General features: G+C 30.0%; 1 protein-coding gene across 2 annotated transcripts in view; it reads left to right on the forward strand.

Moving 5' to 3' along the window:
• Positions 1-230: 230 nt before the first annotated feature.
• The window catches only part of LOC100213157 (sodium/potassium-transporting ATPase subunit alpha-like), a 156,692-nt gene continuing 129,209 nt past the window's right edge, over positions 231-27,713 (forward strand). The window contains exon 1 of one of the 2 annotated variants that reach the window (XM_065793712.1): positions 231-544. In XM_065793712.1, coding sequence (XP_065649784.1) covers positions 542-544 — 3 coding nt within the window. In that variant the 5' untranslated portion in view covers positions 231-541. The remainder of the gene's footprint in view (positions 545-27,713) is intronic. The other variant, XR_010637673.1, reaches the window with a different exon arrangement.

Consider the following 27,713-nt stretch of genomic DNA (forward strand, 5'->3'; position numbering starts at 1 on the left):
TAATATTTCTTTGCTGCGGTTAGTAAGAATTTTGAATAAAAAAAATAATAATTAAAGGTTTCCAATTATCTTGTCAATCCGGAACGCTGCGCGAGACTTGAAATCATGCGGTTTTACTCAACTATAATACTTGATGAGGTTGTTAATGAGTAATTATTGCACTTTTTAAATCAATTAAATAGTTTGAAAAAGATTTTTATCTGCGTCAAATTTTTTTCACGTTTTTAAGTTTTTTTTATTGATTGCTTAAATTAGAGATTAAACTCGATTATACATAAAACGCTAAACAAGTTGATTATATTTATACTTTGTTTATAAAAAAGTTTTTTATTACTTAAAAATATATATGCAAATATAAAGTCTTTTAAGAAGAAAGTCGAGAAATTCTCAAGCATTTAAACTGTCCTGTTGGGAGATTACTAGATACAATTCAATTATTTGTTTAAGAACAAACACTAAATTGTTTCAGTGTTTTTATACTTTCGTGCTGATTTTCGAAAGCGTTTTAAGGAACGATAACAACTCGCCGCACAAGCTGAAAATGGTAATTGATATAGTTTTCTTATAGTTGTTATAAAAACTATTTTTTATAAAGAAAAATAATGTTTTCCTTATATATATGTATATAAAGTTTACATGGAAGTGATAGGAATAGCTAGCTTAAAAAACATTCATTTTTAAACGAGCAGTAAAATGCTTAAAACCTCCTGTTGGGTGATTTCCATAATCAATTATAACGATGCGTTTGATACATTTAATTGTGACAAATAATTTCAATGTTGTTGTTTTTAAGCTTTATATAAACTGCAGTACACTAGATGCTAAGGACTTTTAAAATGTTTCATCTATTTATTTCTCTGCTTACATTTGCTACTTTACAATTACTTATTTAACCCTCGCCAGATTTTAGTTCCAGAATCGCGAAATGATTTCGAAAGCAACAAAAACATTTTAAACTCAAATTTGAAATCAAAAACAGCTTAACAGCATCAGCATTTATTAAACTGCAACAACATCTAGCAAACTAAAATAACAACTCAAACAGCAACAACAACAAAAACAACAATAACAACAAAAATAAAAACATCAACAACAATAAAACTTAATTTACGAAAAACAAGACACGATCAAGCATGAAAACAGAAAAATGTCACACCAACAGAAAAAACAACAGAAAAATAACACATCAACATTAAAAACTAAAAATTACTTAAATAATACGTTTTGTTTTGTAACTTCTTTCAAAAGGTTATTGCAACTTTAGTTTTGGGAGTGTAAAACGAATCTTTTTGCACTCCTGGAACTATAAAACTTAAATAACCAAATGTAATAAATGATTTAAATGATGAGTGATTTTCATGCTCACATTTGTGACCTAGTCAGACTCAACTGCTTATATAAAAAAGTAATTTACAAAAATTAAAAAAAAAAAATTTATGCAGGATAAAACTTTTTTTTTCTGATTTTCTCGCTACAACCACTTACTATATTTTATCTTACTATATTTTCATCTATTATAACTTGATTCTTCCCATTTTATTACAACTTTTTAAAAATTTTTTGATTTAAAATGAATTTATAAAGTAAATTAGAACTGTAAATTCAATGTTGCAAAATATATTATTTACTACAAGGGTGTTAAATGAAACATTGTAGCATGCTACATTAATAAAATACACCTTTGTAGAAGTTGTTATTTAAAGTTAACCTAAATGTTTTTATTATTTTTTTGAAAGATATTTTTCATATTTTAAGCTCTTAGTTAAATTTTTTAAAAGTCAGTAAAAATGTTTTATTTACTTCTTTATTTGCTTTTTCGTGGTACCGTTTTTTTTTACACAATGTAAAAAATAAAAGATTTTTGTTTTCGACAAGTTATCAATTTATTTAAAAATATTCATTTAAGTTTTTGTTTCATTTTAATTCATTCATTTTTTATGAAGAAGTTTTGATAGTCTTTAATAATCATTTATTCAAAGGGAATTTTCGTATGTCATATTTAATGAAAAAAATGTTACCTTAACAAAAATGTTTGGTCTATGAAAAAGCTATAAAAAGTAATAAAAATGCAATAAAAAAAAGTAAAGAAGAGTATGGTATATAAATCTATGCAGTTATCGTTCAAAGTTATTTTACTCAGTTTTAATGCAGTTTAGTTGGTTTAAAAATATTGTTGTGTCTGTAAGATACTTTGCTGAATTATAATTACATCAAACAATCTGGTCTTTAAATTATGACAGAAGTTAGAAGTTTTTGAAGGAGTTATTTCTTAATAAGAAATAATTATAAATATTTATTTTTCAGATTATGTTATAATAAAAAATAATTCTCGGCAACATTCATAATTGCATAGAATATTTGACGTAACATGATGTGAAAATGTTTCTGAGCTAAAAAACCCAAATCGAAAAATTTTTTCTCTGAAATCACGATCGCTTGTCCAGATTATAATAAGAATTTAAATAAGTTCTTTCTCGATCGAAATCCAGAGACTTTGTATGAAATACGATAAAAATATTGTGTTAAGAAATATGCAGTTAATATGCAACAGAATAAATCAGAACTAGAATTCAAAGTGGATTAAACCACTTTACAAAAAAAATTTCTACAACAAGGTTCTAGTTACCTCTAATGAGCGGTATCAACCTAAAGACTCCAAAATGTTGTTCTTTAGATCTTGTATTAGTTTAATGAAATTATATTTGTGTATAAAATTATATAAGTGGTAATAAAAGATTTTTTGAAAAATTATTGAAAATAAAAATTTTTTTAGGCAATAGAAAAACCTGTTGAAAAAAAGTCTAAAGCTATTGTTCGGTCATAATCAGGGTTGCGGGCAAATACCTTTGATCAAATACAAATACATATTCAAATACGTTAATTCTAGATTTTCAAACACAAATTAAAATACAAATTAAAATAAAGATTAGTCACATCCGAAAACTCTAGCGATAAAATCAGAGATGAATGTAAACTTAGAGATTCGCTGGAAATTAACTACGTCTCAACATTCCAGAAAAAAAAATACGCTCCTATACTTCTTAACCGTGACAATGGAGTTGAAACTTTTTGAAACAGCTGGACGCAGCAGTTCAACATTAAAATATATATATATATATATATATATATATATATATATATATATATATATATATATATATATATATATATATATATGTATATATGTATATATATATATATATATATATATATATATATATATATATATATATATATATATATATATATATATATATATATATAAATTATCCATCAGCTAATATAGTTGTTGTCGGTGACTTTAATGCTCACCACTCTGAATGGCTTGGCTCTAGTGTCAGTGACTCTGCAGGCATTAAAGCCCACAACTTTTGCATTTTTCAATCTTTAACTCAAATAGTCAACCTTCCAACTCGCTTTCCTGACAACCCGAATCATCTACCTTCTCTACTCGACTTATGTCTTGTTTCTGATCCTAGTCAGTGCTCAGTTTCTCCACATTCACCCATAAGTTCTTCTGATCACAGATTGATCTCTCTAAAACTAATATCTCATACTTCTTCATCACCTGAATCCCCCTATTATCGAACCTCTTACAACTACAGTAAAGCTGATTGGGATTCTTTCCGTAATTTTCTTCGTGATGGCCCTTGGGTAGAAATCTTTCGTCTTTCTGTCGACAAATGTGCTGCTTACATAACTTTGTGGATCCAGGCTGGCATGGAATCTTTTATTCCCTCTCGACAATTCCAGGTCAAGCCTCACTCTCCTCCATGGTTTTCCTCACACTGTGCTGCTGCAATTGCCAATCGAAACCGTTACTTCCATATTTATCAGCAAAACAATTTTCCAGAAAACAGACGTCTTTCCAGAAAAAAACGCCAAAACCCGCTATTCTTAGGTCATGAAATCTCGTATCTCATCTCAAAAATTAGGCTCGGGTGACTTCTGGAGAATCTTTAATAATATCAATAATAAGGGCAAATCTCTAGTTCCGCCTCTCTTGTATGGTTCAGACTTTGTCACCTCACCTAAAGACAAAGCCGAATTGTTTGCTAAAAACTTTTCATCAATATCATCTCTTGATTCCACTAGTTGCGTTCTACCTGATATTGCCAACAAACAGGTTGATCCATTGCTTGACATTCATATCATTCCAGCATCTGTATCTAAAGCGATTTCCTGCCTAGACTCTGTTATCTAGCATCTGTTATCCCTATCTTCAAAAATTCTGGAGAGCGATCTGATTCGTCTAACTACCGTCCCATTAGTCTTCTTCCTATCATAAGCAAGGTTTTTGAATCGTTAATTAACAAACACTTAATTTCTCATCTTGAATCTAATAACTTACTTTCTGATCATCAATATGGATTTCGATCTTCTGGTTCTACAGCTGATTTGCTAACAGTAATAACTGACAGGTTTTATCGTGCATTAGATAAAGGTGGAGAGGTTAAGGCCATCGCACTTGACATTTCAAAAGCTTTTGATAAAGTTTGGCATGCTGGTCTTCTCCATAAGCTTTCTTCTTATGGTGTATCCGGCAACATCTTTAAAATTATTGAAACCTTCCTTTCCAATCGTAGAATAAAAGTTGTCCTCGATGAACAACACTCTTCTTCTTATTCTGTAACTTCAGGGGTTCCTCAAGGTTCTATCCTTGGCCCTATACTCTTTTTAATTTACATTAACGATCTTCCAGATATTCTCACATCTAAGGTGGCATTGTTTGCTGATGATACTACCATTTATTCTTGTCGTGATAAGAAACCAACACCCTCTGATTGCTTGGAGGGGGCATTTGAGCTTGAAAAGGATCTCACTTCTGCTACAGCATGGGACTCACAGTGGCTGGTGAACTTTAATTCAGATAAAACTCAATTTTTTTCAGCCAATCGTTATCGCAATAATTTAGATCTTCCTATATTTATGAACGGTGATGTACTCAATTAGTCACCTACTCTTCATCTTCTAGGATTAACTCTTACTTCCAATCTTTCTTGGAAACCATATATCAAATCAGTTGTATAATTAGCATCTGCTAAGGTTGCATCTCCGTATCGAGCTCGTCACTTTTTTACTTCGGATTTTATTCTCTATCTCTATAAATTTCAAATCTGGCCTTGTATGGAATACTGTTGCTATATCTGGGGCGGATCTTCTAATGATGCCCATTCTCTTTTAGACAAGGTGCAAAAACGCATTGTAAGCATAGTTGGACCTGCTCTTGCAGCCAACCTCCAACCATTATCACATCGTCGTAATGTTGCTTCTCTTTCTCTTTTCTGCAAATACTATAATGGGCACTATTCTAAAGAGCTTGCGTCTCTTGTGCCGTCAACTAAAATTTATTCTCGTGTTACTCGTCATTTAATTAAGTGTCATCCTTTTTCTGTGACTGTTCCTAAGTGCTCCAAAAACGCTTATTCGTCTAGTTTTTTTCCTCGAACATCAGTTCTTTGGAATTCGCTTCCTTCATTTTGCTTTCCTTATTCAATCGTTATCTTGCTCTACAATCTTCATCTTTTCTTTTTCAGTAACTTCCAACTTTAATTAGTGGCTGCTTGCAGCCTTGTTGGAAGCGAAGATGTTAAAAAAACAATTAAAAAAAAAAAAATATATATATATATATATATATATATATATATATATATTCACGTACAACAAGATATGAAATTGAAACATTTAAATTAAAGTACAAATATATTCAATCGGCATTTTCCGAATACAAACACAAGTATTTTTACTTTAGGTTAAGGAAATATATAAAAAATTTTTAAGACAAGATTAATAAAATAGTCTACTAAATTGAAGAATGAAAACAAGTCTTCTTACAAATATCCCTTAAAAACAAGATTTTATTATATTTTATTGTTAAAAATTAAAAAAAAAACGATCCTCGTGGTATTTCCTATATTATTTTTTTTTTTGATTCTAGAGGAACCGTGCCATTGGGGTAAAGTGTGACATGTGTGAGCAAGGTGTTAGAGCGAGTAACTAACAACATATTACCAAAAATTATAATGTTAATTAAAGAAATCTCATTGTTTACATTAAATGTAAACAATGAGATTTCTTAAACAGAAATTAAGACCTCATAAGATGTAAACAGTAATTAGACCCTCCTAATTGAATTTTTGGGCTGTCCCACTTCTCCCTTGTTCTACTTCTCATGATGAATTAATTGATGATCTAATTACACGCATTAAACTAGAAACCTACAATAATGTTTCGAATACATTTATAACCAAAATAACAATACGATTTCATGACTTTAGTAACGTATTTACATATTTTGTTTGCCTTGATCTGTCAAAATTATCCGAGGTAAATACATATAGATTTAGATGTTTTTGTTTAACTTACACCATAACAACAACATAAACATTTCAAAATCTTTACCATTGATGACTGAACTACAAATAAAAGATGTACTGCCAATCTGCCAATCTTGATTGAAAAACAGATGACACCAGGTCTCCTAATTCGTCTATACTGTATAAAGTTTACTTTACTCTTCTTTTTAAAAACTGTCCGGAATAATAATGACCCATGGAATTTTTAAAATATTTCAAGAACCTTTTATTTTTAAAAATTTGATTTGTTTTAAAGCAAATTTATCTTCAACTTTGAGCTGATCACAGTATTTTCTTAATTTAGTGTGGACCACGCTTGAGATTTCGAACAGTTTTTGTAAAATTTCGTTATGCCACGCCTCTAATTCAGCGGAACCAATTGATGTCCGCCATAATTTTGCCTTTTTTACGAAGCTCTCGTTTCGTGTTTGGCCGAAATTTTTTAATGGGACAAAATTGTAGTACTTTTTCTGGATTCATATCTATTGAAATAAAACTTACGCCATTTTGTTGATACCATTTGATTATACTTCTTGAGTGATGGCATGATGCAAGATAGGCGGACCATCATGCTTTCAGATCATAGACAAAACTCGTTTTTTCAATAGTTTTTGGCAAAACGTCAGGCTTCGTTTATTTTGTGATTGTATAAAACAGGGATTATCCTGGTCATATTTTGAAAACCCGGAAAATTTCTTCCTAAAAATATCTGGGAAACCTTTCTAAAAAATATCCGGAAAAATCCGAAAATAAAAATGAATTTTGTGTAACTAAGAGTATCTCATGTATTATAAAAGAGATTTATTAGTTGAACACACAAATTGTTATATCATTTAATAAAGGAATTATTTAATATAAAACATAATAATATAAATTTTATGTACATAATCTTAACATGATTTGCACGCAAAAAATGTTTAAATATTTTAAATTTCAAAATAGTAAAATTGCGGCCTAGTGTTTAAAGTGTACAGTGGTTTGAAAAAATCAAAAAGTGGCATTAATTTAAGATTTGCGAAAATCAGATATAAAAAGTTCTGATTATGCAAGATTGTTGCAAATTAATCATATTTTCATGTTCTAAAATAATTTTTTTTTTAAACCACGTGGCGCTTCCCCGCAGATGCTCAAAGTTGCCATTTTTTAAAGAACAATTATTTATTGAAAAAGCAATACTTTCGAACTTTTATTTTATTTCTTAAACCGCACCTGTGAACTCCAATATATTATATATCAATCGGAAGAATATTAAACAGGCTTTAAGAGTTTATTGTTAAATGTTTGAATGTGGTTTTTATTAAATTCTGTATGTTTCTGTAAAAATCTGAATACGTATGGATAAACTTCGACCCTTCCTCTTTTAATCCAATATAGGTTTTGATGCCGCCCGGCATAAACTTCGACCCTTCTTTTTTTAATCCAATATAGGTTTTGATGCTGCCCGGACCCGCCCAAGAACAAATAACTTTTTAGGTTATGAAATAATTGCATGTTTGAATGTGGTTTTTATTAAATTCTGTATGTTTCTGTAAAAATCTGAATACGTATGGATAAACTTCGACCCTTCTTCTTTTAATCCAATATAGGTTTTGATGCCGCCCGGACCCGCCCAAGAACAACTACTTTCAATTATATATTCCTTAACAGGCCTCAGCGGGATGCAAGAGCTTTAGCTCTCGCTCTCGCCCATACTCCCCTAAAACACATTACGGGAGCAACTTACAGCTCTCGCAAAAGTTTTTTTTATTTTTCCCTAAAGTTTTTGATATTATTGTAACTAAAGTGAAAAACGCAAAGTCAAAAAAATTTAATTGATTGGATAATAAACAGGCACGGTTTTTGCAAAGTTAAAAAAATCTTAGGTCTTAAGAATTTTTTCACGGCGCAATAAATGACTCTTGTTATGTGTATATTATTGTAACATTAACGTTACAAACATATGCTAATAACAAGTATAAAACTGAATTCTGTATTTAATAAGCAATACTTATATAAATAAACAGATAGCTTGTGCAAAAACTAAAAGCTCTCGTAAAAAGCAGTTTAGAAGAGCAGCTCGTATGACTCGCCATGTTGGTTTTAGCAGAGCTTTTCTCTGCTCTCGCGCTCATTTACTCCCGCCGAGGCCTGCCTTAACATACATAAAATAAAATTGTTAGTTTAAAAATATAATCAAAAGAATTATTTTTTTTAATACAAAAGAGGTTTTCCCCAAGTAAGGGGACTTGCGGAATAAGAAAAAACATGCAAAATAGAAGCACTGATATCATTTAATAATAATGGTTTCGAGTTTTTTTAATTAAAAGTAAATTTCGAAGTTATAGCTGAATATTTATTCGCTATCGGATAAGCTGCTATTGGCTTCTATATCAATGCAACCTAATTGTCGATAAACATCAATTAGTTCAGGTAAAACCTCTTCATTAACATCCTTACTTCTTGTAGAATTTTCATTCAGTAAAAGTTGCAAGACCTCTTCTGGTTGTACTGATTTACATACAGACTTCAAACGACATTTCAAAATAATACTGGAAATATAAGGATCTGATTTTTCTAAACCTCGACAAAAAACATCAGTTAACTTGTTAATTCTTGAGGTTTTTCTTGCATGATCCATACGATCTTTTTTATGACATTTGGGAAGACTTTCTACAACATTTTCGCCAAAAGTTCCAAGAGGCAAAATTTGAGCTCCAACTGGCAAAATTTGACCATGATTTGAGCTTCATGAGCTAACACTTTATAAACACAAGTAGAAGTTTTTTACAATAAATATTTCTCATTGATAATTAAAAATGTTTGTAGACAATAATTTTCAAATTTGATTGGATCGATTGGAATTTGATAAGACAATTATATTAATATTGCTCTTAAATAGACAATAAGATTTATACATATATCCAAAATTCAGTGCCACCTGGATGGGGTTTATCTACGTGTAAATTTAATTTTTCCCAAAATCTTTTTTGTCTAAGACTTTTTCGAGCTTTTACATAACCTTAATTTATTCTTCCTTTTGCCTGCCATTGCTTAATATCCAATTTGTACAACAAATGAAGGAGATATTACATGAAACGGATCCCGCAATGAAGCGGACTTATTCCAAAGAGTAAAAATGCTTTCTCAGTGTTAAATGATTTGTTTGTGTAGTTTTCAATGTGACTCATTTCAGAAAGTTTTGCCTTACAAAGTGGACACAATTGATAAGATGGTGTTTCAGTGATTTCCGCTAAAACTTTTTCATCGATGGCTGTTAAAAGCCAAGAGCTTTTGATGTTAAGAACTTTTTCATTTGGTAGCCATATTGTAATATCAGAAAGTTCATTTATTTCCCGTTTAAGAAAAAAATTTGTTTCGAGAATAAGTTCTTTACCTTCTTTAGCATACTTTAATATCATTCGTCTGCAAAATCTAACAGAATTAGGAGTTGGGTTTGCCCAAAAGACATTCCAGTCATATGTTTGAAGTCTTAAGGGTACAATGGTAACAAAAAAAAGCTAATTGTCTGATGAACTTTCAAATAACTCATTGAAATTTTGATTAAATTTACAACAAAAATCAACTCAATTGAGACAAACATCTGAGACAATTGAGACAAATAAAAATCAACTCAATTGCAACAAAAATCAACTCAATTCATTATTAGCAATTTTAGATATAATTTGCGCCTCTTGTGATTCTACTATTTTTTGAGCAGATTTTGTAATGGCACATTTTCCTTCTTTGTCAGAGATATGCATATTATTTGGTCTAAATATTTTTTTTAGTTTCCAAAATATCGCTGTAAAGCGGATAAATACCTGCACCTCTCTCTTTGCTTTCTAATCTTATCGCCATGTACTGAGATATAGTAAAACCATAATTTAATAGAAAAGCAAGTCCCTCTTCTCGAGACATTATTTTTATTTCTATGTCAATGTTTTTATTGATATCATATGCCATTGTTGATCTTGTCGAATGGACATGATGATTTTTTGTCAGTTCTTATTAACTATTTGTTTGGTTGTGTATTTTGATGTTTTGAGTATATACTTTGTATCATATTCAACTTTTTCCGACAGATTAGAAGTTGCTATTCTTTTAGCTCGTTTTCCTTTGTCTTTAAAAGACAATGTATGCCGCCCTTCCTCTAAATTATGGCGTTTCTAATACGTTTGAGAGTTTTCAGATAACTTCCTTAAATTCAAAATTAAATTCATGTTCTAACCAGGAAATTGACTTTCTGTGAAATTTATATTTGGAGTATTGAACATCTTTCATTTTTTGTTTGTACGTGGTTAGTAATGTTAATTTTTTTTTTTTTTAATTCTTTTTCTTGAGCGCCTTCGATTTTCATAACATTCTTCTTCTCCAAAAATTTTAAACATTCCGACATTTTAATAACATCACCAGTCATAAAATACACAAAATTTTTGTTTTTAAACTTCATTTAAGACAATTTGTACTTTATTATTTATTTACACAATTTTAAATTGACAAAAATATTTTTTGTAAATTATTTCAATTTGCGAAAGCTTGTGAGGTTATGTTAATTTAATGGAAGTTTTTTGAGGTTATATTAATAGTAGATCTTAAAGTTATCACAAATATATCTTTTTATGACAATATTATGCAATTTGATTGAAAATAACAGTCATGCTTTATGAAGATAAAAAAAAAAAAAAAATTAATTTAAGTAGAAAAATATTTAAATTGAAAATAGTTGTTTTTGCGCGGGTCCGGGCGGCATCAAAGCCTATATTGAATTAAAAGAAGAAGGGTCAAAGTTTATCCATATGTATTCAGATTTTTACAGAAACATACAGAATTTAATAAAAGTCACATTCAAAGATGCTAATATTTCTTAGTCTAAGAAGTTATCTTTCTCTGCATTTTTAAGGCATGAAATGTAATTTTATAAAACATTTAACAATAAACTCTGAAACCCTGTTTAATATTCTTCCGATTGATATATAATATATGGTAGTTCACTGGTGCGGTTTAAGAAATAAAATAAAAGTTCGAAAGTAATGCTTTTTCACTAAATAATTGTTCTTTAAAAAACGGCAACTTTGAGCATCTGCGGGAAAACGCCTAGTGGTCTTAAAAAAAAAGTTCTTCCACAGGATGAAATAATGATTAATTTGCAACAATCTTGCATAATCAGAACTTTTTATATCGGATTTTCACAAATCTTGAATTAATGCCACAATTTGATTATTTCAAACCACTGTGCAGTGGTAAAGAGTCGCGGCTGAAAGTAGTTGCAAGTTCGAGTCTTCCATAGAGAAGTCATTTTTTTTAAGTTTCTTTTAAGAATCCTGTATAGAGAAGTTTTTTTTTTTTATTGTTCTTTTTTTTTAAAGTTTTATTTCGAAGTAGTTTTATGTTTTTTAACTACTATTGTTGTTTATCTTTTTTTATTCTTTTCAAAGTTTCATAGAATATGTGCAATATACATGAGGAATATATGAATACGTACATAAACCTACTGTTAAAATCGCATTCATAGTGGAGTATACATACATTGATTGACTTAAATGGGGATAGGCGCAGTGGAGTGTAAACTTATTGACTGAGGGTTTAGGTTTTGGTAGGAATTCTTTAATATAAAAGAAAATTGTTTCAATCTTATTTAAACAGAGTTTATAGATTAATATTAAAAAAATTATTGAAATAAATTATACTAGTTATTTAGGTTAAATAGTCAAAATAATTAATAATAAATATACGCGTACAAAAGAGAAAATATTAGTTGCACACGCGTATAAATTATGCGTAAACTAACTAATTATAGCGTAGGTTAATTGAAGAACGATACCTTTACTGTCTTATTTATAAAACGACAAAAAATATTTTAATCTATTTCCAGAAATCTATTTGGATATCCGGAAAAAATAAAATTTGAAAGATATATCCGGAATTCCAAAAATATCCTGAAAAATATGCGATTTAGGTCAGCGATTTTATCAGTGATAAAATCGGTGACCTACGAGCGTCAAACAGTCAAGGGTTTATTGTCAGAGTCAGAGTTTATTGTTAAATGTTTTATAAAATTACATTTCATGCCGTAAAAATGCAGAGAAAGATAACTTCTTAGACTAGGAAATATTAGCATCTTTGAATGTGACTTTTATTAAATTCTGTATGTTTCTGTAAAAATCTGAATACATATGGATAAACTTTGACCCTTCTTCTTTTAATTCAATATAGGCTTTGATGCCGCCCGGACCCGCGCAAAAACAACTATTTTCAATTTAAATATTTTTCTACTTAAATTAATTTTTTTTTTGTTTCTTCAAGTTAGCAGCAGGTTTCATCATCTATCCTTTTTCACGTAGTTTTCAACCGCGTTTTTGGGCTTAGCTGAATTCCTGTTAGTGACTTTCAGGGAACTTCTGTATGTCTTGTTGCCATATATTTTTTTAGACTTCTCAGATCTTCGAGTTTTTTTCCGATATGGAGTGGTCCTTATTTTTTCTACTTTCTTTCCGATCAGCGATCTTCACTTCACAATTTGATGATACGACTCAAAGTTTTCCAATAACGTTATACTTTTTTTCCTAGCGAATTGATAAAGTGATGACGTCATTGTGAGTTCTATTAAAGCCCTAATGGGAACATTTGATGAGTGTATCTACCAGAGTTGATTCAAAATGTTACGGTGACCAAATGAAGCTGAAACAGTTGACAGTTGTTCAAAATGTTATTTGAACCACTGCCAATTGTTTCAGCTGCACCGTTGACACGCCTAAAGAGTTGCTACTGGTGTGCGGAATGATTGAGCAGCTTTGTTGAGTGAAAGTTCGCCACTTTTTATTTAGGGGGGAGAAATGGGTACGATTTTCAAGTTTAGTAATTTGTGAGCAGCCTGGCCCACCAATCATAAAACTTTTTAAGTCAATTTTTTAAAAAAATTAGTCTTACACTGCTTTAATCTATGTAACTATGAGGTTACGTCATGTAATAATATCCCAACCGTCTGATTTTTTTTCCACCACACAATTCTATTAAAATTTCTCTTTCCATTTAAACAGCCTCTCTAATTTACTTCCGTTTTCAAACAACATGCTTTTTTATTTATATTAATTTACAAAAACAGTTATTTCCAAAAAATCTAATGATGCAGGGGCAGGGGGTGATCGCCTCCTTTCTCCTTTTCTTTTTTATGGATCGCCCTTGGTACCTACACAAAAAATACAAAGTTTTGATCAAAAAAAGTTTCTGCTGTAAATAATGAAATTTCACAAGCAAAGTTTCAAATTTCGTCATTTGTTTTCAAGGTTCAAAGTAATGTCTTCGCGTTTTTTTAATACTCCTTGACAAATCTTTTTTGGTAAAGTTATTATTTCTCTTTTCTCCAAAAGAGTTAAATTTTGCATCCTCTGAAGCAACAACGACAATGTTTTGTTTAACAGGTTAAAATTAATAAAAATATAGACATATTGACTAGTAATAGTTAGATATTTTATTTTATGTTAATTTGTTAAGAAAGAAGAGAAGAGAGAGAAAAAAAAATTAGTTTGATCCGAGAGCCGAAACGCAGTTCAGTTTGTTTAGAGAGCGGATGCATTATTTAATGTTTAATTAAAGTTTGTTAAAAAATGTTTTGATTCTATTTTTTCGTTTAAATATAGAACTTCTTTCAACTTTCAATAATAGAATCATTTGAAATGTGAAAAGAAGTCTATGCATTTAAATTATTTATGCACAATACCTGCAAATTTAAAACTAAGTTTAAAGTATTTTTAAACTTTATTTAATCAAAGTCATGAAGAACTTAAAACGTTTTTAATGTCAGTGTGTTTTTTGTGTATGCCTATAGGACACTAAAAATCAAAAGTTAAACTATGTTTGCAGGTACAGCGCAATGAGAAAAAAAAATCTTTTTGCCGTTGCGATTAAATTAAAAATTCTAACACCAGCTGCCATTCTAACACCAACTGCAAATTGATTAAACTAAAGAATCAGAGGATGATGCTGCAGATGCAGGGAGAATCATTGTCGGCTTTTTGTTATCAATGCGACAAGCCATTTTAGTACATACAGATTTAAGAATGGAATGGTATTGCAAACACTCTTTTAAAGATTTTGCAAGACATTCTTCTACACAAGAGCATTGCAGTTTGCAACGATAAAACAGTTCTTTTTCTTGAAGCTTATAATTCTTTTTCTCCTCTGAATCACGATTTTTTTTCTGTTTTTCTCCTTCGAGGGAAGCCACTTTTCTTGTATGATTCCTCAATGAATGATTGTGACTTTTCATACATTGATTTCCAATATTCGGCTAAACCATACCTTCCTTTTGTTTGGGCAACTTTAGATTGTGATCTTGGAGTTGTTGCCTTTGAGGTCGCACTTCTTGCTTAGGAGTAGAAGATTGTAGAAAAACATCATCAGTTTTATCAAAAAGGAGAGCTGCTTGTACAAGTTTATCCTGTTGCATATCATCAACATTAAGACCATTCTTACTTATACCAACTCTCTTAGCAGCGACTACGATATTGGCAGCGGATGCCCAATTGTTCCACATTGTTCCTAGGATATTCATGAATCTTTCTCGATTTATTGTCTGGAACACTAAAAATAAAGAAAATACATACTTGATTAGAGATTAAGCACAAAATGAATAGAAAGGTACCAGTTATAACCATTTTACAATTTCTTAGTTAAAAAAGATCAGTATAAGCATTCTCTCTATTCCTGGGTATTCTAAGTGAGTTTATGGAGGTATATTTTACCTAATATAATATAGTATTTAAGAGGGAAATTGTGTAATTTTCAAGGGACTTTATTAGTTAAAATGCTATTTTTTGTTAGACATAGCAAGCCTCTTTATATATCATACTACACTGATTTCTGATATAATAAGAAAAATTTTTAGAACTTTCAGAAATTTTTCATCCATATAAATGCAATTATGTTTCGTGTAGTTTTTAAGGGGAATTTTTGAAAAAATCAGAAAATTCACTCTGCTAATTCTCACTAAATATGGTAAAGTAAGGATAACAACTTCCAGGGAAGAAAAACCTTATAATAGGTATTTACAAATCACAAAAAAACAGTTCAAATAGTTGACCTGTAACGTATGTACTCCATTTTGAAAATTTGCGAAGTTTTTAAGGGAATTCTATAATACACAGATTCTGTCAACTAAAAAACTATTTTTTTGCACAGATGAGCTGAATAACAACATTACCAAAACTGGTATAAAAAGTGCTTGAAAACTCTTTTTTTTTTAGTATGGACATAACTTACTCAATGAACAATATTTACTCTAAATAGTTATTTCTAACAAAGAATAGTCAAAATTTTCTATAATTTTTTTTGCAAGGCAGTTCTTTGGGCATACTCTGGATACCTTTTACTGAATAAAATATTTTAGTAACTCATTCACATTCACTCTTAGGGTTGTGGGTGTTTAACTGTTTGTTGTGGGTTGTGGGTGCAAGAGGTATTTTTGTTTCAAGGCTCCAATCACAGCAATTTTTGCAAACATTCTTATTTTACAGAAGCTTAAACAAACAAATTTTAGGTTTTTGCATTGCATTAGAATACCTTATCTGAAATATCAAAAAAAAAAAAGTTTTTAGTGATTTTGGTTTTAAAAGAAAATGTGAAAGTCTTACTAATAAATAAATATCTAACTATTCAGATCAATTCACAACTAGTTGGTAAAGTTAGCAACAACTCAGAGTTCTATCAGAAATTTTTTCTTAAAATATAGTAAAAAATTATTAAACGCCTATTCTCAAGTCCTTAATACAAAAAAAAAAAGGAGTGGGCGGAGGTGGGAGTTCATTAGTTTTCAGAAAATTCTCCCACCCACCCTAAACTTATTAAGCCCGCTCCACTTTTTTAATTTTTTCTTGCTATCAATAAAAAAGTTATATTTCAAAACTAAAAAAAAAAATTAGTGAAAATTGGCCTTAAAAATTAGAAAATAATTATTTCAATCACCAATAAAAACAAAAACAGGAAAAAGGCTTTATAAAACATCGACCTAGTAAATTTCAATTTGTCGCAAATGAGCTTTTGGTTTATTTCTCACCAAAGTATAAAACTTATATCAGCATATTAAATCCTATTGAAATTATGATAAAACAACTGTTAGAAAATGCGCATTTGACCGCAAGCCAAATAGTTTTATGCTTGTTTTGTAAAAAACATTTTTGATTTATAAATTATAAACTATAAGTACAACCCCCTTCCCCTTTATTAGATTTCAGAAAATTTCTGACCCCCTTTTATCAAAAACCCCCCTATTATTAGATCTCAATGAAAATTACCCCCTCTCCTTCTTTTATTCCCACCCTCTTTGTATTAAGGACTCTAGAGTAATAATGATGGAACTCACTAAAAAAGCGTCTATCTATTGATAGCATACAGAGTATAGCAGAGTATTTCTGGTAAAGTTAAATTATTGAAACATGAAACTAAACTTATTGCTCTATTTTTTGGTTCTAAAGCCACACTCAAACAAATTAAATTTAGATAACTTAGAATAAAGTTCATTTATATTTGTAAAAAATCATCAATGCATAGTTTTAAAGCTTTTTCAACCCCTCGAAATATAATCGTTCATTAAATGCTATGCCAAAAATAGCAAGTAATATAAATATATTTATAACCACTATTTATATTATTAAAAATAGTATACTATTTTTAATAATATAAATAGTGTTTTGTTTGGAACCATTTATTGCCAAATTAGTAGTTTTAATGTCCACGTTAAAACAAATAGAGTTATTACAGAATCATCAATCAGCTATACATTTCAAGATTAATTGAAACTTATACAAATAGGATTCGAAGAACTTCAAGAACATTGTTCTAAACGTCGTGGTCTATGCTTTATAAATGTGTTAATTTTTTTTTTATGGTAAAACCCTAATACTAAACAAAATGAGGTTCATTTTATTAACTTGTGGACATAAAGGTTATCAAGGTTTACCCACAATAGGTTATCAAGGTTGTTATCAAGTTGACAGTTATCTTGTTGACAAGAAGGTTATCAAGGTGTATCCACAGTAGCATTTGTTTGTATCCGAGCACTCATTCATGGCCAAAACAATTTGTGGTAGAAAAAAGTAAACCCATTATTTATTATAATTATTATAATAAATATAATTATTGTAAAATCATTTTGTTTCAAATTTTATGATAAGAGCATCAAAATAAATTGTTGGTAGCAAGCCACGTATGCAGTGGCGGATCCAGCATTTTTTGGTCTTTGAGATAGCTAACTTCCAGACATGGAGCAAACTCCAAACATTTATATGTTTATACTTATGTCAAATAAGGATGCTCTGCAAAAAATTGCGATGATTGGAGCTTAGGAACAAAAAAGCCCCAAAAATTTAGCTCTACCTGCCCCAAACGTGAGAGCAACAAGTTGATGAAATATTTTTTGTATTATTTTCAACTAGACTTATATTCATCGATAGATTTTAAATATCATAGTAAAATATTTTAGCGTTCAAAAATTATGACAATATAAAATTTGCAACCCCCTCAATTGAGGGGGGTTTAAACTTTATAAGGTCATAATTTTTGGACGCTAAAATATTTTACTATGATACTTAAAATCTATCGATGAATATAAGTCTAGTTGAAAATAATACAAAAAATATTTCATCAACTTGTTGCTCTCACGTTTGGGGCAGGTAGAGCTAAATTTTTGGGGCTTTTTTGTTCCTAAGCTCCAATCATCGCAATTTTTTGCAGAGCATCCTTATTTGACATAAGTATAAACATATAAATGTTTGGAGTTTGCTCCATGTCTGGAAGTTAGCTATCTCAAAGACCAAAAAATGCTGGATCCGCCACTGCACGTATGAACAGTAAGTCAAAATAAATTGTTTGTAGGCATATCCAATTCTAAAATTCGTACCTTAGTTAGAATTGTAAAGAATCAGGAAAATTTCAAAAAATCTTTATTCACATAGTAGTGAGTTTGCTTAGAAATATCGGAAAAAACTTAACCTGTAGTCACAAAATTACTCCAGATTGTTTGGTAATATTAGCTCAACTTTACTTTATTAACAATCAAATAGACTAAACAAAACTGAACGAATTGTGTCTTGTCCAAAGTTTTGGCAATTGTTAAAATTTATAGAAAATTTGGAGAACCAAAATTCCCGGTCAGCCGAAGGGAAAAATTCTTCAAATGAAGACCAACTTAAAATCAACTTGGTGGACAAAAAGTGGTAAAATCAGTGACAAATCAGTGGTAAAAGTGGACCATAGAAGGCTATTTTCAACTTATAGTAGATTTTTTAAGAAATATAGTTGGCTATTGGCATATGACACATTTTGGTCGGCATATCTTGAGTTTTGAGGACATTCTTTTTTTAATGCAGCCAGCATTTTTTAAGAAAACCCTTCTCCCTCTTTATTTTACTCTTAGAATTACCCCCTGAATTTGCATCAAGTAAGAATGGGAAAGTTACCACAACCTAATTCGAAAAAAATAGAACAAAAAATCGAAACATACGAGTTTTTGAAATAAATATTAAATTAATGATAAACTACTGTTATTATCAATACAGAAAGTTTATTTTATTTTACTTCTCTTCTGAGTATTTGAAGATATCAAAGCGATTTTGAGAGTGTAAATTCTTTTGCCCGAGTAGCCTACTACTCGGGCAAAAGAATTTACACTCTCAAAATCAGGCCCGGCACTAAACACTTCGAAGGTAGGAGAAAAAAAAACTTTGGCGCCAAAATAAATTTTTTTCTTAATTTTTTAATGTATTTACGCACAAATTTTTTGAAAAAAGGTTATAAGTAATTTATCTTAAAAATAGTACTTTTCAAACATTCTTTTGAGAAAATTTCCATCGCAAATCTTCAATATTTAAATCAGCATCAGTTTTACTTTAAATGGAAATCATTGTAAGATTGTTTACCCAATTCTGGCCCACAATTGATCTTAAATAATTTTTGATAATTTTCAAATTCGAAGAAGATATCTCGGCACTAACAATTGTTATTGGTAGTTCGAGAAAATTCTCAATGCATTCTCAATCTCACACTTCCCCCTCCCTCCCCACCTTTCACCGAGGAAAAAAAAATTTGTACTTTAACGCTATTTTTTTAACATATAGCTTACTTAATTAATATTACTGCATTAAGCCAAAAACTAACAAGTAAATGTGATTATAATAAATTAATCATAGGAAAAAGAGACAACCAAATTTTTGCATTTTACGTATATTTAACAAATCAGTAGTGTAAAACGAAACATAGATATCTCTAAATATTACAAAACTTTTATCTAGGTTTTATAATTACATTATTAAGTAAATTACTTTTTTTTAGTCTTGTGGCGGGTATTTTAATCAGCGAAATGATCAGTCACACCTTCTATAATGATTTTTTTTTTTAATATTTTCAATATGAAGAACGCCTATAGCGTACAGGCGTTTCTGACCTACAGCGATTTTTCATCTTTTTTAAAGTTTAAAAAGAACTTCCTCCTGAATAATTTTTAAAAGTAGCATAGAGAAACGTCTTCAGAACAATATTGAAACTAGGGAATGTAGAATCAGGTTTTTTTATTGAATAATCAAAAGAAAATTCATATGATTTGGTTTTCTGGTTTCACCAGTACCCCTTTTAATCAAAGTTGGAGCAAAGAAAATGAGATGCAAACATTCATTTGAAAAATGAATGTGTGCATCGCTTAGGTAGATTTATAAAAGTTTTTGGGCGCGTAATGTGGTTGCAAAAAAACCCATAGTTAGAAGACGGACGAGGAATTTAAAAGGAGAGAAAAGTTGAACTTAAACTTGCCTTAACCTTTCAAGTTCAGCTAAAAGTCCTCTCCAAGTGAAGTCTGATTCCTTAATAAACGTCAGTTTGTCTTTTGTTGTTTTTTGTTGCTGTTATTTTTTGGCGTTTGCGCGCTCTTTTTTATTTCTAGTCAACCGAGTACTTTTGGGTGCCCAGTATTATCATAGCTTCTTTTTCAAATTTTTTAAAACTTGATTTAACCTTCTGTCCGAAAATAGTAATAGAAGCTATAGTGTTTATTCGCCACTTTCAAATCAATTTCGACGTTTTGAAGCTTTTTGTTTACTTAGTGGAACCTTTTGTGCTTCAGAGGATCTGGCCTCGCAGAGGCTGCCTATTCTGGACATGTGTAAATCGGGCCTGTTAGCGATAGATGCATTTGAATAGATTACATTCAAATTGTTCGCGTATAAGTATTTTAAAGCATTTTCAAGATTCAAGTTTTTAGTAAAACAAGGAGAAAGAAGGTTAGTTTAAAACTTAATTCTTCGCTAGAAATATCCTTTTTTCCTTTGTATGCTAGTTTACTTTCCAATGCATAGATTTTGATAAGATTTTAAAACATCTGTTGTAAGAACTTTTTAATATTGAACAAAAGGCTTAAAAAAAAATAGATAAAAGGTGCAAAAGATGCATTAAAAGCATTAAATCTTTTATTGCAATAGTATTGCAATAGAATGTGCAATAGTAACACATTTAAATATTTTATTAAACTGTTTATATTTTTCCTTTTAGTTCATGTTTTTTCCCAGTTTTGTTTAGGTTTGTTTTTTCAGGTTTTTTCTTCCAAATTTTGTTCAGGTTAGTCAAAGAAGCCCTTGCTTTTTCTTACTCTTACTACTTGAACAAAAAAAATCAAAGCTTCTTATTTTTAAAGCAGTCGGGCTCTGGTGTGATTTCTACGTCTGTTTTGTAAGCGTTCTTAGCCCCATCTTTTAGTGCTTCATAAATTGTTGGCATTTCTAACCTAAGAGTTTTTGCAGCATTGATGTGGCTTTCCCATCATATCCCTTAACGGTTTAACAGTTATATAAACTTAATTTTATAAATAATAAATTTAATAAAGTTTATATAAAGTTTTTTTGAGATATTAAAGTTTTTATCATAATTTAATCATAACTTAATCTATATAAAATAAGTATATCAATTTTTATATAACTATTCTTATAAATTTATACATTTTTATACTCTCAGGAAAAAAATAAGTATTTGTGAAAATTTGGCGTCTTCGAAGCCTTGACAACTGGGTGAAAATCACTCATTGTACCTGCCGTCCGCCGGGCCTGCTCAAAATATTTTAAGATTATCAAAATATTTAAGATTATAAGATTATCTTGATAATGGAATTTTATTTGTCATTAATTTAAAAAATGGAAGGAAATAATGTATATGTTAAATTAAATGTGAAAAGATCTTTAAATTGTGTTTCTTGAAAAATGCATTGTTGCTGGTTTATGAATCATACAAACTAAACATGCTTTTGTACCAGTATACTAGAGAAGTACTCTATGCAAAGTGTAATTAACGAGCCTACAACTGTAAACGTTGCAAGCTTGTTGCTGCATCATAATAGAAACTTGTTGATTATAAAGAATTAAACAGTTTCGGGTGCGCCGTTTTTATTTTACACGTTCCATGTGAATCAAAGATTTTGTATTTTAAGTTGGGCTGTTCGATTTCGCTTTCTAACCAGTTTCGGAAAGTAGTTTCCTCTGAATTGGGAAGTGTTTGCAAATTAAATGTATTTATATTTGAAAATGTTTATTTAACTATACTTTATTTATATAGTTTATTTGTATAGTTTAAAGTTTATATACTTTATTTTATATACTTTAAGTTTATACTTATAGTTTATATACTTTATTTATATAGTTTAAAGGCAAAAAAAAATTTCCAACTTTCCGGGAAGTGGATTGGATTAAATTAAATCTATTTCCAATTTCCGGAGAGAGGAAAGTATTTCAAAATTAATCATGTTCTTTAGGTTTTTACAAGACATTAAATTTATAATTTAATGTCTCGTAAAAACCTAATAGTTGACCTTACTTCCCTACACTTTCTACTCATATCCCAATGGAAAGTCAAAAGAAAGTTAAATGATTTTTTTTTTAATTTTCTTTATTTATAAGATTTCTTTTTACAAATAGTTGATTATGTAAAGGGCGTCTTTTTGCACTCTTAAAAAATAATTAAGTAAATCTTAAGTGTTTTGATGAAAGGCTACTTCTTTCTTTTCTTTGAATAATGTCTGCTTCACTAAAAGTAGATTCTACTAAGACAGAAGATGCTGGTATAGTGCAATACTTTCGAACCGCACCAGCTAACATTGGGAAACCTGATGATTCTTTTCCAAATTAACTTAATAAAATAGGACTTAGGAAAGCTTCCTTTCTGTAAAAGTTTATTTCTCTCAGTAAAGATTTATCTTGTGAGATCACTAGCGTTTTTGGCGTGTAAAATAATCACCTAAGACCAAGGATAATTTAATAAATTTCCTTAAACGCATTAAAAAGAAATTTCATTATTATATTCTATTGCTCGAATAAATTATAGGAAGTGAGATCGCAGTTCATTTGGCGTCTGAAATATATTTACTTTGCATACGATTTAGAAAATAGTAAAAAGAAAGAAAAAAAATGCTTCTATTTTAAAAATACCAGCCTTTGTTCATTTTCTAATTTTTTTTTTTTTTTTGCATTGGCGTTAAAATGCGAACTCTTTAAAATAAAATAAATTCTATTTAAGTAAATAATTTAAAAAAAAACTATTAAGTCATCAACGGTAATAAGTATATTTATTTTTTAAAATTAAGAATAAACCAGTTAGCTTAACTGCACTAGTGAAAAAGTCCTATAGGATCCCATAAGAATTTGGAACAAAAAAAATTTCAGATACCAATCCCATTAAATTAAAACTTATAATTTAGAAAGTGTTTATAGTTATCAAAGTTTTTTTTTTTTTGTTCCAAAATCGTAAAGGTCCGTTATGATTTTTTCGATAGGGTGAGTCACATTGTTCCGTTATAAATGCGCAAAAAGTTCAGTTCAAAGCATAATAGAGATACTTATGTATAATAGGGTTATAACATTTTTTCAACCCCATGCTCCTGTACTTTAGTTTGATAAACTTTTACCTAAAAAGCCCGAAATGAACTATTGTTTGCATATTTTTTGAAAAAAGTTCACCCCGCCATTGAAAAATCGATTTTGACATAAGTAGGGGAGATGGGGGCGCATTGATCGCCGTAGCAGTGTTTTGAAAATTGCGCAGAACCTGAAAGAGATGTAAAAACTTATTAACTACGAAACACATGTAGAACCAGAGGCGTAGAAAGAATTTTTTGGTGTTCGAGATAGGTAACTTCCAGACATAGAGCAAACTTCAAACATTTATATGTTTATACTTATGTCAAATAATGAGGGTTTGCAAAAAATTGCGATGATTGGAGGCTGGGAACAAAAAAGCCCCAAAATTTTTGCCCCCCCCCTGCCCCAAACGTGAGAGCAACAAGTTGATGAAGTATTTTTTGTACTATTCTTAACTAGACTTACATTCATCGATAAATTTTAAGTTTCATAGTATTATCTATTAGCGTTTAAAAATTATTACCATATAAAATTTGCAACCCCCTCAAATTGAGGGGGGCTTAAACTTTATATAGTCATAATTTTTGAACGCTAAAATATTTTAAAATGAAATCTAAAATTTATCGATGAATATAAGTCTAGATAAGAATAATACGAAAAATACTTCATCAACTTGTTGCTCTCACGTTTGGGGCAGGGGGGGGGGGGCGAAAATTTTAGGGCTTTTTTGTTTCCAGACTCCAATCATCGCAATTTTTTGCAAACCCTCATTATTTGACATAAGTATAAGCATATAAATGTTTGGAGTTTGCTCCATGTCTGGAAGTTACCTTTCTCCAAACCCAAAAAATTCTTTCTACGCCTCTGTGTAGAACTATCTGGCTTTTGGAATATATAAATATTTTGATTTAAAAAAATGATAGACATGAATAATTTTAATTTTTAAACAACCCTCTCAAAAGATCAATGTACCCGAAACTATGGGGTACTATGATCTCCGACTTGGGGCACATTGATCTTATATGCGTAATATTATCTAAACGTTTAACACTTCTATAACTAAATCTTGTAAATAATTTAGTCAAAGGGTAATATTGTATAACATATAATACATCTAAATTTTTAAATTATTTTTTAAATATAGCAGTTAAACCCACTAATCTAATTTTTAATTAAAAAATGTATAAATCACAGCAGCTATAAGCTACCCGCTTTATATACGTTTAAAACTTTACAACAACTTGAAATTTATAAGAACTGAAATATAAAGACTGAAATAAGAATACAACTTTTAAGTTTACAAAACTTGTGAAAAGTACAATATTTTGATTAAGAATATTTCATCATTTGTGAAAGTCAAGTTGTGAAGCAGCTTTTGGTTTACATTGTTTTTTATTCCTAAGCAAGTAATTCTTAGTTTCTTTCTTATCTTTTGTGGAGACTTTTTGTTGATTTTTGGTTTGCTTCAAAATTTTCTTTTCTTTTGACAAACGAATTTCATTTCTGACAGGAGTATCAGTCAAGATCCTTGTTTTTAACTGCCTACTTTTAACATTTTTTTTTCTGGCAGATGCTTTTGGGTAAGGTTTTAAAACCTCAGGTGAGATTATAGAAGCAACACTTGTTGACACTTTGTTTAAAGTACTTGTTTCGATATTTACTATAGTTATTTCAGACTCTATGTGATTAACATGTGCTGGTATCATTTCAGATTCCATGTTGTTGACAGGAGTGATAGTAACTGTATCTGGAGCAGCTCTATCTGTAACTGATGATGGTAAATATTCGTCATCTTTGAAAATTTCAGAATTGAATGGCTCAATGCCAGCTACTCTAAATCCTGTCTGTATATTAGATGGTGAGAAAGCTTTTGTATACGGTTCTCGAACTATTGAAACAATATCATAAATGGTCATTGGTCTTGGGTTTGAAACCATCCAATTATCACATGCAGAATTGTAAAACCTTTTCAATGGTCCAAAAACAGTTCTATCTAATGGCTGCAATTTATGGATGCAATGGGGAGGAAAACTTATCATTGTAATTCCGTGTTGAATTGCAAGCTCCAAGCCTTTAACAGAAATATGACTTTCATGACTGTCGAGAAGTAACAAAACTGGAGATTCCTGAGAACAGTTTGAATATTTAACAAAATGTTTAATCCATTCTATGAAAATTTCTGAGTTCATCCAACCAGAAGGATTTGCAAATCCCACACATCCAGGAGGTCCTTCCTTAATCATGTAATCATGAAACTTTACCCTAGGAAAAATAAATAATGGAGGAATGGAATTTCCAATAGCATTAGAGGCACAACATGCAGTTACCAATTTTCCTCGTTCTGCAGATGTGATTCTTCCAACTTGTTTGCTTCCTCTACCAGCTAAAACCTTTACCGGCTTTTGAACGGTTGTTAAACCAGTTTCATCAACATTATTTATACAGTTAGGATTATATTTATATCGATTTCTTACCGTTTTAAGATTTTGAAAAAACTCTCTTACAGTGTGTTTGTTAAAAGCTGTTGATCGAGCGAAGCTCGTTGCTTCAGGTGTTCGTAGAGACAACTCTGGTTGTCTTTTCATAAAACCTTGCAACCAATCAATGCCTGCAATTTTATTTTTGATCCATGATGATGGGCATATCTTATTGTTTTTTAAAACAAATTCATATGCCAATAATCGCGTTGACCTAGTTGAAAGGCCATAGTTCATTTTTGATGCAATTAGTAAATAGCTTGATAAACTTTTTTCATCTTCTGCTGTAAAAACTTGTCTATTGTTGTAGTTAGGCTTGAAAGCTTCATTTGGATTAAGCCTTTTTTTACGACAATATCTTTTTAAAGTCATTCTATCTATGTTAAACTGACGTGCTACAACAATCAGTTGTGTTCCTTCTAAAACTTTATTAACAGCTACTTTCATTGTTTCACTTGGTATAGCAACTTTATTTGTTTTTTTAATTCTATTTCTAACCATTTTAAGATCTGTAAAAAAATATATCAATAAAAACATATGTTTTTAATAAATGCTAATATTTAACATAATAATATTATGTTAAATATTTTTTAATTATTATGTTAAATATTATTCTTTTGATATAATAAAATAATAGTATTATTATTACTAGCTTATAACATAAGTAGATTTAAAAAATGAAATACTAAAAGCTATTGTTTGTTTATATATAGTTTTTTTTTAAATTATAAATACAATTCTATTCGTTTAACTGTATTGCTTATAAACAAAAACACGGGGCACTTCGTCTTCTATGGGGCACTTTGATCCTCCGATCAATGGGCCCCGCATAGTCAAAGATCAATGTACCCCAATAGGTATAGGTAACATATTGATAGCAATATCTACTGTATAAATTGCAGCCAAATAAAAATTATATATTATATTATACACCTAACACTTACAAATTTAAAATAAAATTGTTGTTAACCCATACAGACATCTAAATAAAAATATATTTGAATTATAGTACGATTTAAAAAAATCACTTTTTATGATGAAAAACAATATTTTCTTTATTTTTTTTGACGCTGATAACCTTATGAAAAAATATTACCAATAATCAATTAGGGAAGCATAATGTTTAATTAAATTGCAACCTCACTTCTAGTAAGGCAAAAATGAACGAGTAAAAGCCAAAAGATCATACTGCCCCGGCGATCAATGCGCCCCCATCTCCCCTACTACTATGTATTCAAATGTATTTAAAATAGATAATGAATTTTCAATCCAACAATGACTCAGACCATTGACCTTGCTCTTGCTCTTGCTTTTTGCATAGAAAGAATAGAAGGTGCAATTTGTCTTGTCTATTTTTGCATGATGAATACATTTCTTTCATCACTTTGATTGCACGCTCTGCACATTGATTACTTCTGAGGATCTGTAGTATGGATGGCTCTCGCTTCCAGTAATTTTTCAAAGAGTTTTGTATGGATTCAGTACCTCAGCCAAATTATTAAAGTTGTTTTCGTTGTACAGTTGATTTATAAACCAATGGTCAGCCCAGCAATACGATATAAATTGACATCCGCACAACTGTCCTTGTTGAAGGAATTAAAATGAAGGCCAGGATCGCTAGTATAACTCTGGAATTCCACCTCGCATTGCTGATGTTTTGTAATTTCTGAAACCTGATCAATGAAAAATGTCCCTTTTCATCAAAAAATCGGAACGCTCGAGTGAGATGAAATAAAAATTTCATATCATCTCTCCAGCTTGATGTTTCGAGAATTAATTCTATTCTGTTATCAAACAGTGTTTTTAGTTGTTCGTACTACTTTAACAGTAAAGGTACAAATGGATATTTGATGTTTGGCAATTACGTTTTACTTCCAAGTTCTTCATCCATCACAAAACGGAGGGTTCTATCTAATACATGGTGTTGACAACTGATAAACTGAGGTTTGTTGATGCTCTTCTCTGTAAACATTCGTTGTAATATTACAACAACACCATTATTTTTTCCAGTATTAACG

This window comes from Hydra vulgaris, chromosome 03, assembly GCF_038396675.1.
Source record: "Hydra vulgaris chromosome 03, alternate assembly HydraT2T_AEP".
Lineage (NCBI taxonomy): Eukaryota > Metazoa > Cnidaria > Hydrozoa > Anthoathecata > Hydridae > Hydra > Hydra vulgaris.